This window comes from Rattus rattus, chromosome 16 (assembly GCF_011064425.1).
Source record: "Rattus rattus isolate New Zealand chromosome 16, Rrattus_CSIRO_v1, whole genome shotgun sequence".
Classification (NCBI taxonomy): Eukaryota; Metazoa; Chordata; class Mammalia; order Rodentia; family Muridae; genus Rattus; species Rattus rattus.
In genome coordinates, this window is record NC_046169.1 from 18,476,174 (window position 1) to 18,494,644 (window position 18,471).

Genomic DNA, 18,471 nt, shown 5'->3' on the forward strand with positions numbered 1-18,471 from the left:
TAATGGACAAACCTTCAGACCAGTCATAGCATGCGGACCGCCCTGAGGCGGGCCAGCCGGTGAAGTGAGCGGAGCGCCTCCGAAGTGGGAAAAGGGATGTGGGGAAAAGCCTCTTGGAGAGATGGGGTGGGTCCTGAGGGAGATGGACAGCGCTGTCAACCAATGGAAGACGGAATCTGTCCCCGTTAGCGCCGGATCCCCGCGGGTAGGGAGGGGCGGGAGGCGCCGCGGGGATCCCGGGGCGGCCGAGGGCCCCTGACTCTGTTCACCCAGACAACATGGACCGGATGGCCAGCTCCATGAAGCAGGTACCCAACCCGCTGCCCAAAGTGTTGAGCCGGCGCGGGGTTGGTGCTGGGATGGAGGCTGCGGAGCGCGAGAGCTTCGAGCGGACTCAGGTGAGATTCGAGAACCCTGGGGCATCCCTGGGGGCACCTGGAGTGATGCAGGGTGCTAGAGAGGCTTGGAACGGAGCGAGTCTTGCAGTCCCGGGAGGGAATTAGGCAAGAATCATTTCGGGGTGCGGAACTAGGCGAGTCCCAGGGAGGTCCGGGACCTGGGCATCCCTACTGGCACGGGGGTCGGGGTGTACTCCGGGGAACTGCAGATTCCTGCAACTGAGAGAATTGCGTCGGCGAACACCATCAGAGGTCACCAGGGAGGCCAAAGGGAGTCGAAAAGGGACTGGTGGAAGGGGTGCTCCTGGGTAGGGGAAGCACTTGGAAGTCACTCGGTTTTTGCAAGTGTGGGGACACCAACGTAGAGGTGTAAAGGGTGGCTCTGATCGCTTTACTTTAGTATTGACTTCTTCCTTCATTCCCCAGCATCTCGTTCAACGGTGCCTCTAACTTGGCTCTCAGCAGCCCCAGCTGTTGGCCTCAGAGGCTGCGCCAGAGGGGTCTGAGTGATGGGAGGGACGGTAGGAAATTCGAAGTGTGGTCCAACTTGGAAAATGACCCCCGGGGGTTTGGAGAAATGGGGACGCCTGTAGGAATTGCGACGCTTGGACTGTCAGACCCTCGCGTGTCGGGTTAAGCTCTCCAGTGATACACAGAATCCTGATTTGCGGTTTCCCTTTCACCCTCCAAAATATGCCTGACAGCTACTAAGCAGACCGCCTGCCTTATTTGTCTGGTCTGACCAGGGCAGATGGCCAAAATTCCACCGCGGTTATCAACAAAAAGCCACTATCCACTTTTATCTCAAGCTTTTATGCATGCTGTATCGATCGGACCGAGTCAAGTAAGAGGCGCTGGGTGTGTAGTTACCAATTCATCTGTATGTAAAATCTGAGAGTACAACCCTTCGGATCCCACTGCGGAAGCTGGGCCCGTAGATTTCTGGTTCTCCTCTGACGCTCCAAGTTCTACTTTGAAGATCGAGTTGACTTCAGCCAGAGGCAGCTCCCCTGTGGTGTCCTGTGAGTAGGAAAGGTGGAAGAGATAGGAGGGCCCGTGCGGTCTATAAATGGACCGAGCACGGAAGACAGCCTTTTCACCCCAGGGGACTTTAATCCACCTCTTGTTTCTGAGACTCCTGGATTCACTTCTTGTGTCTGGGGGGGAAAAGGGGTAGTTGTACCCGGGGAGGAAGAGAACCAGCATTCACTTACCTCTCAATGTCTAAGGGTTTGGAGCTTTTTTAATTTCTCAGATCTTCTGAACTTTGGGCGTTGCTGCCAAAAGGAAAAAGAAAGTTTTCATCTTCTCCCCGCTACAAACCTCTTTTATTTTTAAACTGAAAGAGGAAAATAAGCCGGAGCTATTTTGTGACATCCAACCGTCTGAGAATCTCTGATAACTTAAAACTGGAGCAGTAAGTTAGACATAAAAGTTGGAGCTTGGGGTTGGGGATTTAGCTCAGTGGTAGAGCGCTTGCCTAGCAAGCGCAAGGCCCTGGGTTCAGTCCTCAGCTCCAAAATAACAAAAACAAAACAAAACAAAAGTTTGAGCTTTAGGGCCAGTGGAGCTGGCTAAGGGACCACCTGCGTTTCATGCCAGGGAAGGAGCAATGTTGCCCTCTGACTTCAGTTTTGAGCTGCGCCATGAACACCCCTCCATACACACACACCCAAAATTACACTAAGAGTGTTTTTGAAAGTTCGAAATTAATAGACAGTGATAGAAATTAGGCATTTGAAATGTTTCCAGCCACAACTAACATTTTTCCTAGTTACCCAGGGAATATTCAACAGGAAGACTGGTAGGTCAGTGTCTAATTTTACCTCCGTAGAACACTTGTTATTAGTCAGATTTGGTGTGTGTGTGTGTGTGTGTGTGTGTGTGTGTGTGTGTGTGTGTGTGTGTATGTGTGTGCATGTGCACACACGCATTGAGATATACTACAGCAGAGTTTTTCAGTTATGGAAACTCCTCCCTCCCCTTTTTTTTCTTTTCTTTTTGATTTTTCCAGAAAGGGTTTCCCTGTATAACAGCTCTGGCTGACCTGGAACTCACTTTGTAGATCAGGCTAGCCTCAGACTCACAATGGTCTGCCTGCCTCTGCCTCCCAAGTGCTGAGGGTTTTTTAAAATTTTTTGTTTGTTTTGTCGTTGTTGCTTTTGTTTTATTTGAGTGAGGATCTTACTGTGTTGCTCAGGCTAGCCTGGAACTCAGCTATGTAGACCAGGCTGGCCCTCAAACTTTCATCTCCCTGCCTTAGCCTCCCTAGTGCTCAGATTGGCATGAGGCAGCACAATCCAACTCAGTTGTTGAAATTCTCTCAAGCTGGCAGGCCTGGTGGGACACTTTGACAATCCCAGCACTCAGGAGGCAGAGGCAGGAGGATCCTTGCGGGGCTGAAACCAGTGTGGTCTCCATAGCAGATTCCAGGCTAACCATGGCTATACATAGCGAGACCCTCTCTGCAAAGGAATGTCAATAACCCAAAAGTTACAAAATATAAGCAAAATAAACCAACAAAACCACTGGTATCTTCAGAGACCAAGAGAATCAGCAAGGGTTTTTATAATAATTGTAGCTAATGACTGCGTTTGGAGGCCCACTAAATACCGTGGCCTATTTGCTTTCTTTAATCTTCTCAAGAGCTGATGGAGTGGTTACCAACCCCAGTTTGCTTAGAGGAAATTGAGGCCTACCAAAGTTAAATAACTTGTTGGGTAAACACAGTTGGAAGCGGTCCCAACCTTTAACCACTGCCTTGTTACCTCGGAGTCCTGAGCAGCCCTGGAAGATGATTGAGTTCTGTTCGTTTCTTTTCGTCTTGAGACAGGGTGTCTTGTAGTTCTGCTGTTCTCCAACTAGCTATGAAGACAAAGATGGTCTTGAACCCCTGATCCTCCTACCTCCACCCGAGTGCTGGGATTGCAGGGGTGCCCCCGACCAAGGCTGGTTTTAGGCAACACTAGCGATGGAACCCTGAGCTTCATGCATGCTAGGCAAGCCCTCTCCCAAGCGAGCTGTCACTATGCCACAGCAGACAGCTCCGTTTTGGGGCCGAGCACTCGGTGATGTGCTTTGATGGAATTATGTGCCCTCGGGTCTAACTTTCCTAATCCTCAGTTTCCCAACTGTAAACTACAGATAGCACGGGGCCGGCTGGGGAGGTGGCTCAGTGATTATGCCTGGTGTGCCATCTTGGGGACCTGGGTTCAGATCCCCAGAATCCACATTAAAAGAAAATGAAACAGGTGTAACTCCTGTGTTATCCAAATCAGTGAGATTCAAGGTCAATGAACCATCTCCAAAAAAAAAATGTGGAAGGAAATAGAGGAAGACAGCCAGTGTAGACCTCTGGCCTGTACATGTGCACACACAGAGACGTATGCCTCTGTGCACATAAGTATACAACACACATATATAAAATAAACATGATAGGGGCTGGAGAGATGGCTCAGGAGCTCTTCCAGAGGTCCTGAGTTCAAATCCCAGCAACCACATGGTGGCTCACAACCCTCTTCTGGTATGTCTGAAGACAGCTACAATGTACTCGTATAAATCAATCAATCAATAAAAACATATTATTTAACCTTGCAGTGTATGGAGAGGTGTTCTTGGCACAGCGTGAGGATGGAGGTCAGAGGACAGCTTGGTGTGCAATACATTAAGTATTAAATGACAGCATTTTGCAAATTATGGGCCACTATTGTGGGGTTTTTTTCTGTGTCGCAAGAGTAGCCTCTTCCAGGCAATCTGTCCTTCTTAGCACTTGACACTGTTTTCAGAATATCACTGTCCTTTCCAGAATGGGGACCACTGACCAGCCAAGACTGTACCCCACCATCACCTCATTCCCGGTTCACCTCAGCACAAGCATTAGTTGGGTGTTAGGGACAAGACTAGTGGTTTATTTTTTGACATACTTATTTTCAATCTTGCTTACTGAGTTGATCCTGTATTTGCTAGGACTTAATGTGTAAAAGGGAGAGGGCTGGGACAATGGCTCAGTGGCTGCTTCACAAGTGCAAGGGGCCTGAGTTCAAATCCCTAGACCCCATGTAAGACTGAACCTGGGAGCAGGCGTCTGTAACCCCAGTGCTCTGTATAGCAAGATGGAGTCGGAGACAGGAGCAGCCCTGGAAACTTGCAGGCCAGCTAGCTTGGGGTGTGGGGTGAAAAACAAGAGAGCTTATCTCAAACAAGGGGGAAGTCGACTGGCACCTGAGGTGACTTTATGACCTCCACCATGTTTGTAGCATGACATGTGCATACACTCATGCACTCTCACGAGCACACGGAAGAGGGAAGCGTGTGTATTGCTAACCCATTTATGGATGGATAAAGATGGTAATAGAGTTGTTTCTTCAATGACAGGAAGAGTCCAAGTAAGAAAAAAGCAAAGCCTTTGCAAAAAGGTTTCCCATCCCTTCTTCTGTTTTGTTTTCTTGGTTTGTGTTTTGTTTTGCTTTGTAGACCAGGCTGGACTTAAACCTGATATATGGTGGAGGCTGGCCCTGAACTCTTGGTCCTCCTGCCTACACGTCCCTAATACTGGAACTGTACACATGCTCTACCATATCTGGCTAGGCTTCCCGTGTGTTAGGCAAGCACATCAGAATCAGATTGCATCCCCAGCCTTTGATTCAGTTTCAAGTTTAGGGACTGGAAAGTGGTGGAGAGCACTTCCTGCTCTTCCAGAGAGCATCCAGTGGCCTCGCAACCACCTATAACTGTAATCCCAGGAAATGCACAGGCACACACATACACACATATAGAAATGAACCATACATTTTAGTTTGAGGCAGTGTCTCAGTAAATCACAGCAGCTGACCCTATACTCGCTGTATAGCCCCAGGCTGGCCTCAAGTCTGTAGTTCTCCTGCCTGGGGCCTCCCAAGTAACTGGCTTGACTTACTTCATCGGCTGACAGTATTCTAATATTGTTTTATTTTATTTGTTTGCTTTTAGGTCAGGGTCTTATGTAGTCCAGGCTGTCCTTGAACTCACTATGTAGCCAAGAATGACCTTGGACTCTTGAGTTCCTGTAGGATCCAAAAAACAGTTTTCCCCTTCCTAAAAGCTACCGTGACTCTGGGGAGGATTTAGCTCACTGTAAAGGTTGCCTGGCCAGCACAAAGACCTGGCGTAGTCTACCGAGGGGGGTTGGGGTAAAGCTGCTATGATACCTCGTTTGGGAAGCACTTTACAGTTTATAAGAATGATGATGGGGGTTGGGGATTTAGCTCAGTGTTAGAGCACTTGCCTAGTAAGTGCAAGGCCCTGGGTTCGGTCCCCAGCTCCGGAAAAAAAAAAAAAAAAAGAAGTAAGAATGATGATGAATGGTCAGCCTGGTCAGCCAGTGAGTGAGTGAAAGGGGGAAGATCCAAAGCCAGGGCACAGGCTCCCCATGTTAGGCCCCACCCACCATGGTGCCCTCCAGTCAGACATGACGATATTTCTAGTAGGAGTCGGGGGAGGGAGGAATGTTACCAGTCAGATGAGGAAAAGATCTTGATCCAAATTTTCGTTTAGCCTTGTTTGTTTGTTTGTTGTTTGTTTTGTGTATGCGTGTGACGGTTGCATAGAGAGATCAGAGGACATCTTGCAGGACTTGGTTCTGGCCCCCCACAGTGGGCCCTGGTGGTCAAACTGAGGTTGTTGATCTTGGCAGCAGGTGTCCCATTTCTCGTTTATAAGACAGGGTCGCACTACATAGCTCTCTTTGAATATATGATCCTCCTCCCTCTGCCATTGGCATGCCAGGATTAAAGCGTACCCATCATGCTTGACCCTCTGGCTATATCCTTAGCCAAAAAAAGCTTTCCTCTGTGGGCTGTTTATTCTTTTAATATTATTTCGGGGAACACATACCATGGAGTGAACGCAGTCATGAGTAAGATCGAGATTAGCCCCGGAGGATCTGTGAGTCAGCAGAGGGAGGGACTCTGTTGTGGTCAGAGGAACAAAGTAGCAGTCTTTTAAGGGTGTTAAAACCAAAGGCTCTGGGTGTGTGTGTGGGGTGGGAGAGTAGAGGGACTGGGAGGTGGATAGTGGGGAAGGGAAGGGGGAGACTGAAAGCTTAGCTCAGCTCAGCTTTAGAGCGCTTGATCAGAACAACCCGGTGAGGGGCTACAGGTGTGACTCACGGGTCCAGGAGGGACACACTCCATCATGGTGGGGAAGGCATGGCGGCGGGAGTAGGAGGCACGCACCGTCCACAGTCAGGAAGCAGGGAGAGATGGATGCTGGTGTTCAGTGTACTGTCGCCTTTTATTATGCAGTGCAGGACCCCAGCCTGTAGGACACTAAAGTTTACCGAAAGCCCATATTTAGGATGGGTCTGCCCAGCCCAGTCTAGATGCCCCTTATACGCATGCTCACACATTTGTCTCCCAAGTGATTGAACGCCGTACCTGTTGACAGTGTTAGCCATCTTTGATCCTGCCTAATTCCTGCTTGCTTTCTTCCTCCTTCCTTCCCCTCCTCTTTGGGGTCCCCACAAGGCTGACCTCACACCACTTCCCTTTTACACCTGTCCACTTCCTCGGCTCTCACCTCAACAGTTTCTAGTCTCACCACCATGACGTCACCGCCCCACATCCCCTTCCTGACTTCCTGCCCTGTGGACCGTCTCTGAAGACATCTGCACCCCCTTCCATGCCCTGTGGCCCAGCCATTGGTCCTTCTGTGTCCCTGGCCCGGCCTCTTTCCTTCCTCTTGAACACACCGCTTGTGTTCTGATGTCTCCATGCTGTGATGGTCCTGTGCCCAGTTCTCCTTAGTTCCTCATGGTGCCTGCCCTCCTGACTATTTTCTTTCTTTTTCTCACCTCTCTCTTTTCCTTCCTTCCTTCCTTCCTTCCTTTCTTTTGTGACAGGGCTTCTCTGTGTAGCCCTGGCTATGCTGGAACTCACTCTGAAGACCAGGCTGGCCTCCTAGATCTCTGAGATCCTCTGGCCTCTGCCTCCTGAGTGCTGGAATTAAAGGTGTGCACCACCATCTGGCTTTTCTTCCTTTACCAGACCCTTTTGTCAGGAACCTTGGTTAGAGGCTGAGACGATGCAGCTCAGTTGGTAGAATGCTTGCCTAGGTCAAAGCCTGGCTCCAGCATCACACAAACCAGGCCTGTTAGTGTGTGTCTGTCATCCTAGAACTCAGGAGGTGAAGGCAGGAGGATCGGGAGTTCAAGGATGAGGGTGGAGACGGCTCAGTGGCTGGGAGTGCACCCTGCTCTTGCAGAGGCTCTGAGTTCAGGTCCCAGCAGCCGTATAAGGCACAACCACCTGTAACTCCAGCTCCAGAGGATTGGATAGCCTCTTGGGTCCTCCATAGGCATACACGTACCCCCACCCATTACATACAGATAATCAAAATTAATAACTCAGGCTGGAGAGATGCTCAGTGGTTAAGTATGCTGGAAGCTACTGAAGAGGACATAGGTTCAAATCCCAGCCCTCACATTAGGGGGCCTTACAGCTACCTGCAACTCCAGTGCCAGGGAACCCAACACCCTATTCTGGCTCCTGCAGACACCCGCACACATGCGGTGCACATATATACACTCAGGAATGAATCTTAAAAAAAAACAAAACAGGGGTTGGGGATTTAGCTCAGTGGTAGAGCGCTTGCCTAGAAAGCGCAAGGCCCTGGGCTCGGTCCCCAGCTCCGAAAAAAAGAAAAAAAAAGCAGATGTGGTGATGCACACCTTTAATCCTATCGCTGAGGAGGCAGAGGCAGGTGGATCTCCATGAGTTTGACACTAGCCTGGTCTACATATGGTGTTCCAGGCAAGCTGAGGCTTCATAGTTAGACTTTCTCAGAAACAAAGTTTCAGGGTCATCCCCAGATTCTGTGTGACATGATACCACCATGGTCCCTCGTCCTTGCCCTCACATAACACACACATGCACAGGTTGTCCCTTGTGGTCTGGTTGTACTTGGGTTATCCATTCCAGTGAGTCTGAACCCGCTGGGCTATAGTATATTATCACACTTATGCAAGCACAGATCGTGGCTTCCTGTGTTGATAGTTCCCTCTTGGACATGGCTGTGAGTCTCATTGTCCATGAGGGGACCCTTGTAGAAGGTAGGTGCTGGTGTGTCCATTGGCCAGACATAAATAAGGGAGGTAGAGACAAGAGAGGTATTGGTTTGTATCTGTATTCCCAGGTACTCAGGGAGGTGAGGCAGGAGGATTGAATGAAGCCAGGAGTTCATGGCCGGCATGGGCAACATATCAAGACTCTGTCTAAAATAAAATAAAATAAAAACCAAGGGCTGGAAAAGAGGTCCTGAGTTCAAAACAAACCAAGGTGGCTCACAACCATCTGTAATGATGTTGTGTTTGAAGCTACAGTGTACTTTATATATAATGAATAAATAAACCTTTTAAAAAAATATAAAACCAAAACCAAGTATGATGTTCTCATTGCTTTGACAAAATCCGTGACCAGAGCAACTGAAGGGAGAAAGGGCTTACTGTGGCTTACAGTTCAAGGGTGCAGTCCATTACAGCAGGGGAGGCATGGCAGTGGGAGCATGAGGCGGCTGTTACACGGCATCCACAGTCAGGAAGCAGAGAGCCATGGATGCTGGTGCTCAGCTTGCTGTCTCCTTTTAGTATGCAGTCCAGGACCCCAGCCTAGGGAATGGTGCCGCCCACCTTCAGGCTGGGTCTCCCTCTTCTCAGGTCAATGCTCTGAAAGCACTGGCCTAGATGAGCCCACAGGGATGCCTCCTAAGTGACTCAAAGAGTCTCAAGCTCTAATGTGAGCTGGCTAAGCTACTCTGCTTAGATGATTGTAAATATCAAGGTGACAATCAAGGTTAACCATGGGGAGCTGAAGAAATTGCACTTGATGCTCTTAGAGAGGACCAGAGTTTGGTCCCTAGCACACACCTTAGACTGTTCACAACCTTCTATGATTCCAGCTCCAGGGGATCCAGTGACCTCTTTGATGTCCTTGGGCATTGTACATCATACACAGAGATGCACAAACAGGCACATAAAATCAAAATCTTAAAAAAACAATTCGCCATTAGACCTGGTGTCTGTAGCATACACTTCCAATCCCAGCCGCTTAGGGGACTGAGGCATAGAATCAAGGGGTCCAGGCTAGCCTGGGCTACAAGAAGGACTCTGTCTCTAAGAACCAAAGCAGCACAAGTCAGTCAGTTGTGTGCTTGTCTCACGAACATGAGAAACTGAGTTCAGTCTACTAGAACCCAGGTAAAGGGAATCTAGTGTACACACTTATAATTTCAGTGCTTGGGTGGGAGACAGAGAGAGACAGATCCCCGGGACTTACTGGCTGGCCAGCCTAGTCTGCTGTATAAGTTCCAGGCAAATTAGAGACCCCCACTCTCCTGGCGGTATGGAAAGGTGGGTGGTTTACACCTGAGGTTGTCTTCTGGCTTTTCCATGCACATACATAATGTGCCTGCTCATCTACATACACACACACACACACACACACACACACACACACACACACACACACACGAAAATTTATTCAAAATGTATAAAATTACCTCCCTCCGGCTACGTGTATTAGGTATGAAGCAACTAAATGTTGTATTTAGATTCAACTCTAACCCCTGAAATATCTTAAATGTCTAAAATATGAAAAACTGTTCAGAATCTGAAAGTGTTCTTGTCCCAAGCGAAAATGCTGGTTTCAGTTTTTCTAGTGCTAGAGGCGAAACCCAGAGCTTTGCAATCTACCACTGAGCCACGCCCCCAGCCCCTCCCTGGGGGATTCTAGGCAGGGGCTCTACCACTGAGCCACACCCCCAGGCATTCTGAACAATCGATTAAGGAATCCCTCACATTTAGATAGCGTGAGCCAGCTCTTCTGAGATAAAGTCTAACCACGCTAGTGTGCTGCTTGCAAAACAAGAGACTGGAGGCCATTGCAGGAGGTCCTTCTTGCTCCAGACTCAGGAACCTGTAAGGAGGCTTCACATTCTAAAGACACTCATTTCTGGGTCTCATTGTTTTCTATCCTCTTCTTTTTTGGAGACAAAGCCTTACAAAGTCTTATGTGGCCTCAGATCCCTAATCCTCCTACCTCTACCTCCCAACTTCTGAAATTACAGGCATATGTGCTGGTCTGTTCCTAGTGTGTGTGTGTGTGTGTGTGTGTGTGTGTGTGTGTGTGTGTGCTGTGTGTGTGTGTGTGTGTGTGTGTGTGTGTGTGTGTCCAGCAATACTGCTTGTACAGAGGTCAGAGGACAACTTATGGGAGTCAGTTCTCCTCCCACCATGTGGGTCCTGAGGATCAAACTCAGGATGTCAGGTTTGGCTGCAAGTACCTTTTCCTGATGAGCCCTTTTGCTGGCCCTTAATTTATATATTTCTAGCAGTCACTAAGATGCTGTGCTGGATGGTTCTCTCACTGGGGAATAGTGAGCAGGGATTAGAGCCATGGGGCACCCAGAACCTTCAGGAGCACTGGGACTCAAAGAGCTGATCCCTTGACCCTCTCAGGCACCCCAAAATGTTCCTTACTTGGCTAGTCTTCAGTGGGGGCCGCATTGCGCACCCCAGTCATTGGCTTGCAAATTCTATTCCCCCCCGAGGTGAGGTGCCCTGTAGGAGATGTGGGTGTGGCAGGAGCGGGCCGGTGGCCAGTCTGTCTGCCACTGCTTCAGAAGCTCTGATGGCCTGGAATATTGCCCACCTAACCAAAGGGAGTCTGTCAGTTCCACCTCCCGACAGGGTGGAGGCTGCTTCCTGTTTTTCCTGCCTGGGCGGGCAGGGAGGAACCTTGTTCCCAGCTCAGTGCCAGGAAGTGCAGTCTGATACTAGTGAGGGCAGAGGGGCCTGTGGTTGAGACGGAGGGAGAGAGAGAAGCATTTATTTCTTGGACAGACTCACAGCCTCTACCGCTGCTAATGCGTTAGTGAGACAGTTCAGGAAGCCGGGGTGCACCATCCGGGCGTTCGGTGCCGCCTGCGATTCAGTGCCGGCTAACGCTGCGTCCAAAGTCACATTTCCCTTGAACCTCTTTTGCGCCACCGACTGAAAGATGCATCTCCACATAATCCTTGGTCCTGGTCGTTTTCCCAGTACAGACATGAAAACTCAGGGAGGGTCAGAGATTTGCCTATGAGTGCACAGGAAAGCTCCGGACCTGGCACAGGTCTGATCGCAGAGGTTACTCGTTTTATTTTGTTTGAGACCTTGTCTCACTTTCTCCAACTTTCCACATAGCTGTGGATGACCTTGAGCTCCTGCCTCCGCCTCCCCAAGGGTGGGGTAGTCAACACCATGTCTGCCTTTACATTTTTCAAAACATGAATTTGAGCCTTTGAAGGTGAAAGAGCACTTCTTACCTTCTACCATATAGGTGCCAGGATCTAACTCCGGTCATTAGGTGTGGCAGCAGTCGCCTCCACTGAGCCATCTCTCTGTACCCCCATCCCCCAACCCCCTTTAAAAATCTCCTTTTTTTTTTTTCTTTTTTTTCCGGAGCTGGGGACTGAACCCAGGGTCTACCACTGAGCTAAATCCCCAAACCCCCCCCTTTTTTTTTTAAAGATTTATTTATTTATATGTAAGTACACTGTAGCTGTCTTCAGACACACCAGTAGAGGGCATCAGATCTCATTACAGATGGTTGTGAGCCACCATGTGGTTGCTGGGATTTGAACTCAGGACCTCTGGAAGAGCAGACAATGCTCTTAACCACTGAACCATCTCTCCAGCCCTAAAAATCTCCTTCAAACCTAGTCTGTGGCTGGTAACTAAACAAACAAACAAAAACACTAAACCAACCAACAACAACCAAAACAGTTGACACAGATTTGATCTTTCCAGACATACTTAGATATCTTAAATTCCTTCCAGAAAAAAAAAAATGGCGTATGTACACCCTCCTTGGATGTAAGCGGTCTGTTGGTTAATGCTGTCAACTTGACAGCCTCTAGAATCACCTGGGAGAGGGGCCTTTGGACACAACTTTGAGAAACTATCTAGAGTAAGGTCAGCCTCTGAGAGTGACTTGACGAGGAGAGACCCCTGGTGACTGTGGGCAGAACCATTCCCTTGGCAGGGGATCCCAGACCATATAAAACAGAGACAGTGAACTGAGCCGCAGCATGTACGCCTTAGCTCATCACTCTGCGACTCACTGTGGATACAGTGTGGAAAGTGTGTGGAAAGTGCTCTCACCACTGTGCCATCCCTCTGGGATGAATCTGTGAGCCAGGGTAAGCCCTTAGGTTGTTTTCTCAGAATGTTTTATCCCAGCACCAGGAAAGGAAACTGAGACTAGTGAGGTGTGCCTGAGTCCCAGTACTCAGGGGCAGAGGCAGGAAGTGTGCTCAAAGCCATGAGTTCAAGGCCAGCGGGGACAATGTCATGGGGAAGGAGAGACACAGACTGTGCCAGCATTGGAAAGGCTAAGATAGGAGAATAGCTTGAGCTCAGGAGTCACCGACCAGCAGGAGTGACATGGCAAGATCTCTATATTAATATTAAAAAAAAAAAAGTCAAACACAAGTTAATGTATTTTTATTATATTTTGTTTTGTTTTGAGACAGGGGTAGCCTCCGACTTGCAATCCTCTTTCCTCTGCCTTCTTTGCTGGGGTTTCTGGGCAGAAGGGAATCAGTGCCCAGAGCCCTTTGCTCAGATAGTAAAGCTAGAGAAAAGTTGGAATCAATTGCAGTGAAAGCTGCCCTGGGAGGGGGGTTGGCGGGGGGGAGTGGTTGGAAACACCAGCCATCTGCCTCCGTTAGCCCATTAGCCTGCGTTTACTGTTCCATGAAGTCTTCTATACTTAAATCATTCTCTCTTTCTTTGATTTGAGATAAGGTCTCTTTATGTGTTCCAACCTGTTCTTGAGGACTCTTTACCTTAGTGTGTGTGTGTGTGTGTGTGTGTGTGTGTGTGTTGTTAGGGGGTTGTGTTAGGGTATGTGTGGGTGTGTGTGCACATGCGCACGCTCAGAAATGTGAGTACAGGTGCCCAAAGAGTCCCGAAAAGGGCGTCAGATGGACCCGAGCCGCAGTTACAGGTGGTGTGAGACAATCAATGTGGGTGCTGGGAACTGAACTCGGGTCTTCTGAAAGAGCAGTATGAGCTCTTTTTTCTTTAAAATATTATTTATTTTATGTATATGAGTACACTGTCACTCTTCAGATCCGAAGAGGGCATCAGATCCCATTACAGATGGTTGTGAGCCACCATGTGGTTGCTGGGAATTGAACTCAGGACCTCTGGAAGAGCAGGCAGTGCTCTTAACCGCTGAGCCATCTCTCCAGCCCCAGTATGAGCTCTTAACCACTGACCCAATTCTCTACCCCCTTCTCCTTTTTGTCCATGTATGCATGTGCTCCTGTGTGTACAGGTATGGCACATGGACAACCTTGGGTGTTTTTCCTTAGGTGCCATTTATTTATTTATTTATTTATTTATTTATTTATTTATTTATTTATTTATTTAGTGTGTGTGTGTGTGTGTGTGTGTGTGTGTGTGTGTGTGTGTGTGTTCTCATGCACCATGGCAGGCATGAAAAGGCACAGGGAAACTTGTGGGAGTCCGTTCTCTCCTTTCCCCATGTAGGTCCCAGGGATTGAGTTTCAGTCATCAGGACTAGCAACAAGCACCTCTACTCACTGAGCTACCTTGCCTGCTCCTCCCACCTTCTTCTTGGAGACAGCGTCTCTGATCAGGTCGTTAATGAGCCCCCCTAAGAATCCATCTGCCTGCCTCTGCCTCCCCATTGCTGGGATTCCAAGTGTATACCACTACGTTTGGCTCTTTTTAACATGGATTCTTGGGCTGAACTTAAGTCCTCATGCTTGCAAGACAAGGACTTTACTAACTGAGCTACCTCGCCAGCCCTGTCTTTGAATTCTCTATTAGCCCAGGCTGTACTCAAACACGCTCCAGGCAACCTTGAATGCGGATCCTTCCTCTGGCTTTCAGGTACTGGAATTGCAGGTGCGTACCACAAACACAGCTGCGTTTATGGTCTATCTCAACACTACCACAAACACAGCTGCATTTATGGTCTATCTCAACACTACCACAAACACAGCTGCGTTTATGGTCTATCTCAACACGCAGAAGATTGAAACAACCCAAAACACAGCTCTTCCCAGGGAGAAGGCAGTGTGTGTAGGGGCTTGCCCATTGTCCGTCCACACGTGCTTTACGTTGTGTCCCAAACTCAGCCTTCCCAAAAGCATGCTCAAAGGCGTCTGGGAACATGAGCAAGTGGTTGACCTATGAGTCATGTACCTGCTTGCTGCCTCCCAGCATGGCATAGCTTGTAGCCAGGAAGTAGAGACCGTCATTAATCCACACGTTGCCTGCGGTCTCTGGCTTCTGTTCATTGTGTTTTCTTCCATAGATGCCAAGGACCCGTAAGTTCCTTGCTTAGCATTTTAGTGTGGTGGCAGCAGAGGGAGGGCTTTAACCAGTTGAGCGCCAGTGCCGATGACATGTAGACCGATCAGGTGGGTAGTGGAGTTTTCAAAAGGAGGAGAGGAGACCATGGATGTGTGTAAAGAAAATGCAAGGTCTGGGGACGGACTCATTCGGCATGGACCGCAGGCATAGCTCATGCTCCCAAGGGGAGCTCGGTTGCAAAGAACTGGGCTGTAGAGGGACCGTGGGAGAGCCTCCGGGAGCATCTGGGAGATGACCCTTGGGAATCTACACACAGAATGACTTTGTTACAAGGGTGCTTTGAGTTTTGGGATTGTTCATTTGTGTTTTCTGTCTACTTTCCACAGAGGCCAAGGACCTGCTAGTTTCTCATTTATTTTTTAAGTGTGTTGGTCCAGCACTTAGCAGAGAAGCTTAGAGCACAGTATCAGTGAAGTGTACCTTCCAGACAAACCCTCGTGGGTGTCTTTGTTTCTTTGTTCCCTTCCTTTCTCTTTGTTTCATTTCCTTCCTTATTACATTTATTTACTCATTTTTAAAGTTTTATTTATTTTTATGTAAAGTGTGTGCGTGTACATGTGCATGCGTGTGTGTGTGTGTGTGTGTGTGTGTGTGTGTGTGTGTGTGTATCTGCAGGGGCCCGAGCAGTCCAGAAAGAAGATGGTAGATCTCCTGGATAGAACTGGGTTACAGGCAGTTGTAAGTCACTAGATGTGGGTGCTGGGAACTGAACTCTGGTCCTCTGCAAGATCAGTACACACCCTTACTGAGTGCCATGGTGAATGTGTAGACATCAGAAGACAACTTTTAGGAGTCAGTTCTCCCTTTTCACCAGGTGGGTCCCAAGGATCAATCATCAGACTTGGCAGCAAGCACCTTTACCCACTGAGCCATCTTGCCAGCCCACACAGCGTGCTGGCTTGTGTTTGAACCATGTGAGCTCCAAGGCCATGTTTGGTGGAGATCTTGTGCCATGTACTTTTGGTATCCGTTGGCTGTGGCTTAACTGGGGCAATATTTCCTATTTATTTTGTTTCGTCTCTGCTTATTATGCATGTGGGGGTGTGGTCATGTGCATGCCAAGGACATGGAGGTCTGAGGGCTATTTTTAGGCATTGGTTCTCTCCATCCGCTGTGGGTCCTGAGGACTGAATTCAGCTTGTGGGTTTTCACAAGAAGTACTTTTACCCTCTGAGTCATCTTGTCCACCCTGGGGCCATATTCTTGTTGTTCCTGAGCTGGTATCCAGTGATGTATGCACGCCAATCACGTGTTCTGTGCTGAGCCGTTCTTATTTCTCAAAACAAAGAATAACAAAGAGGCCTGGGAATGTGGCTTTTTGGTAGAGCTAGAGCCTAGATTCCCCCAGTGAGGGGCTGGGGGTGTGGCTCAGTGGTAGAGTCCCTGCCTAGAATCCCCCAGTGAGGGGCGGGGGGCGTGGCTCAGTGGTAGAGCCCCTGCCTAGAATCCCCCAGGGAGGGGCTGGGGGGCGTGGCTCAGTGGTAGAGCCCCTGCCTAGAATCCCCCAGGGAGGGGCTGGGGGTGTGGCTCAGTGGTAGAGTGTTTTCCTAACACACACTATGTCCTGAGTTCTGTTCTCAGTACTACATACACATTCACACACACACACACACACACACACACACACACACACACACACAGACTAATAGCGTCTTATATTTTCCAAGTGAGCTCAGTGCAGCCACTCCATCTATAGGCAAAGAACTTTCCCTAAGTTTGTAAGCACAAAGGAGAGTCCAAGCACCTGGAGATTTCACATGTTAGAATATTCGCATATGCATAACATTGGCATGTGCGTAATGAGACCTCTTGGGGCCGAGATCTCCTGTGCATCTAATGCATAGCGCTAGAGGGCAGCACTCGTGGGCAAGGACCAGAGGAAGGCTTCTAGTGCACTAAGGGCTGCCCTTGGTAACTTCATCATGGACACAGGGACCTCTGGCCTAGGACTACAAGGAGTTGAATTGTACCTGAGTTTGGAAGCAGATTCCTCTATGTCTCTAGTAAGGAGGACACCTTGATTTTTAGCTCATTGGAAGAAGCTGTACTGAGCTAATTTGCAGCGCTACAAGACTAGAAATGGGTGCCATTGTCAGTGTTCTCCAGAGGCGTAGCGAGAAGGATCATGAGTCTGAGGTCAGAGCTACATGGTGAGAAGTTCTGTCAAAAACAAAAAATAAAACCCAAAAAACAAACAAACACCTCACTAACTGCATTAACTGGGGACTGGAGAGATGGCTCAGTGGTTAAGAACACTGACTGCTCTTCCAGAGGTCCTGAGTTCAAATCCCAGCAAGCACATGGTGGCTCACAAGCATCTGTAATGGGATCCTATGCCCTCTTCTGGTGTGTCTGAAGACAGCAACAGTGCACCTATATATAATAAATAAATAAATCTTTTTTTTTTTTTAATTGCTAACTAGGATGGGAAGGTGGCTCAGTGGGTAAAGCATTTTACCCAAGCCCATTGCCCAAGCCTAGGACCTGAGTTCCAGATGCTTAGATTCACATACGCCAGGACCACAGCCAAGTGTCTAATCCCAGAGTTCTCACAGGGAGTTGGGAGGTGGGGACAGGAGGCCTCCTGGGCTGGCTAGCCTGTCTTCTGACCTCAGATGCCCTGTGGTCCATGTATACCACAGTCACACTCACACACACTAAGATGTCAGACAGACAGACAGACAGACATCTTAGCCATGGATGTTTTATGTTGTCGAGTTTGTAGCCATTTGTTTGTGATGGAACCTGAACAAGCCTGGGCCAGCAAGATGACCTGAGTTTAATCCCAGGGACCCACACGGGAGAAGGAGAGAACTGACTTCAGAACATTGTCCTCTACTGTCACAGGGGCCCCCACCCAAATACACAAATAAATGTAATTCAGAAGGTGGGGAGGAGTGGGGTGGGACAAAGTTAATGGGTAAGCCATGCTCCCAGGCAAGATTCTAAGCATCTCCCAGACCTGACTTCACAGACAGACAAACCACCATGCTGGGCCCCACGGGACCTATGCTATTTGATGTATGCCTTTCGGGGCTGTAGATCAGACACTGGAATTCCACAGTTGGCACCCGTTCCCAGAAGTTTATCCTGAAAGGACAATTCAACAGTCCGTTCAGAACACATTTTTTTTCCCCTGCTGGGCCACCAAGTTCTTTGATACAATTCCAGGTTGGAGATCTCAGATCTAATTTACTGAACTTGTAAAAGAGAGAAAATTTTTTAATGAAGCTGTGCTATTTTTGAAAAGTGGGTGGGAAACTCCGATGCTGAGACAGAAGTGGATGGGATGTCTGTGAAGAAGAAAGCAGGCCCAGAGACAGGAAGCAGAGGGGGATCCAGGAGTGAGGCCCAGGCAGCAGAGGGGGGATCCAGGAGTGAGGCCCAGGCAGCAGAGGGGGGATCCAGGAGTGAGGCCCAGGCAGCAGAGGGGGGGTCCAGGATTGAGGCCCAGGCAGCAGAGGGGGGAGCGGGGAGTGAGGCCCAGGCAGCAGAGGGGGATCCAGGAGTGAGGCCCAGGGCAGAGGGGGGATCCAGGAGTGAGGCCCAGGCAGGAGAGGGGGGATCCAGGGAGTGAGGCCCCAGGCAGCAGAGGGGGGGGATCCAGGAGTGAGGCCCAGGCAGCAGAGGGGGATCCAGGAGTGAGCCCCA

The 18,471-nt window shown here is 49.1% G+C and overlaps 1 protein-coding gene across 1 annotated transcript in view; it reads left to right on the plus strand.

The window, feature by feature from the left end:
• Positions 1-224: 224 nt before the first annotated feature.
• Positions 225-18,471, plus strand: part of Hip1 (huntingtin interacting protein 1) — a 130,273-nt gene continuing 112,026 nt past the window's right edge. Inside the window, exon 1 of the mRNA XM_032886775.1 lies at positions 225-398. Coding sequence (XP_032742666.1) covers positions 279-398 — 120 coding nt within the window. The 5' untranslated portion in view covers positions 225-278. The remainder of the gene's footprint in view (positions 399-18,471) is intronic.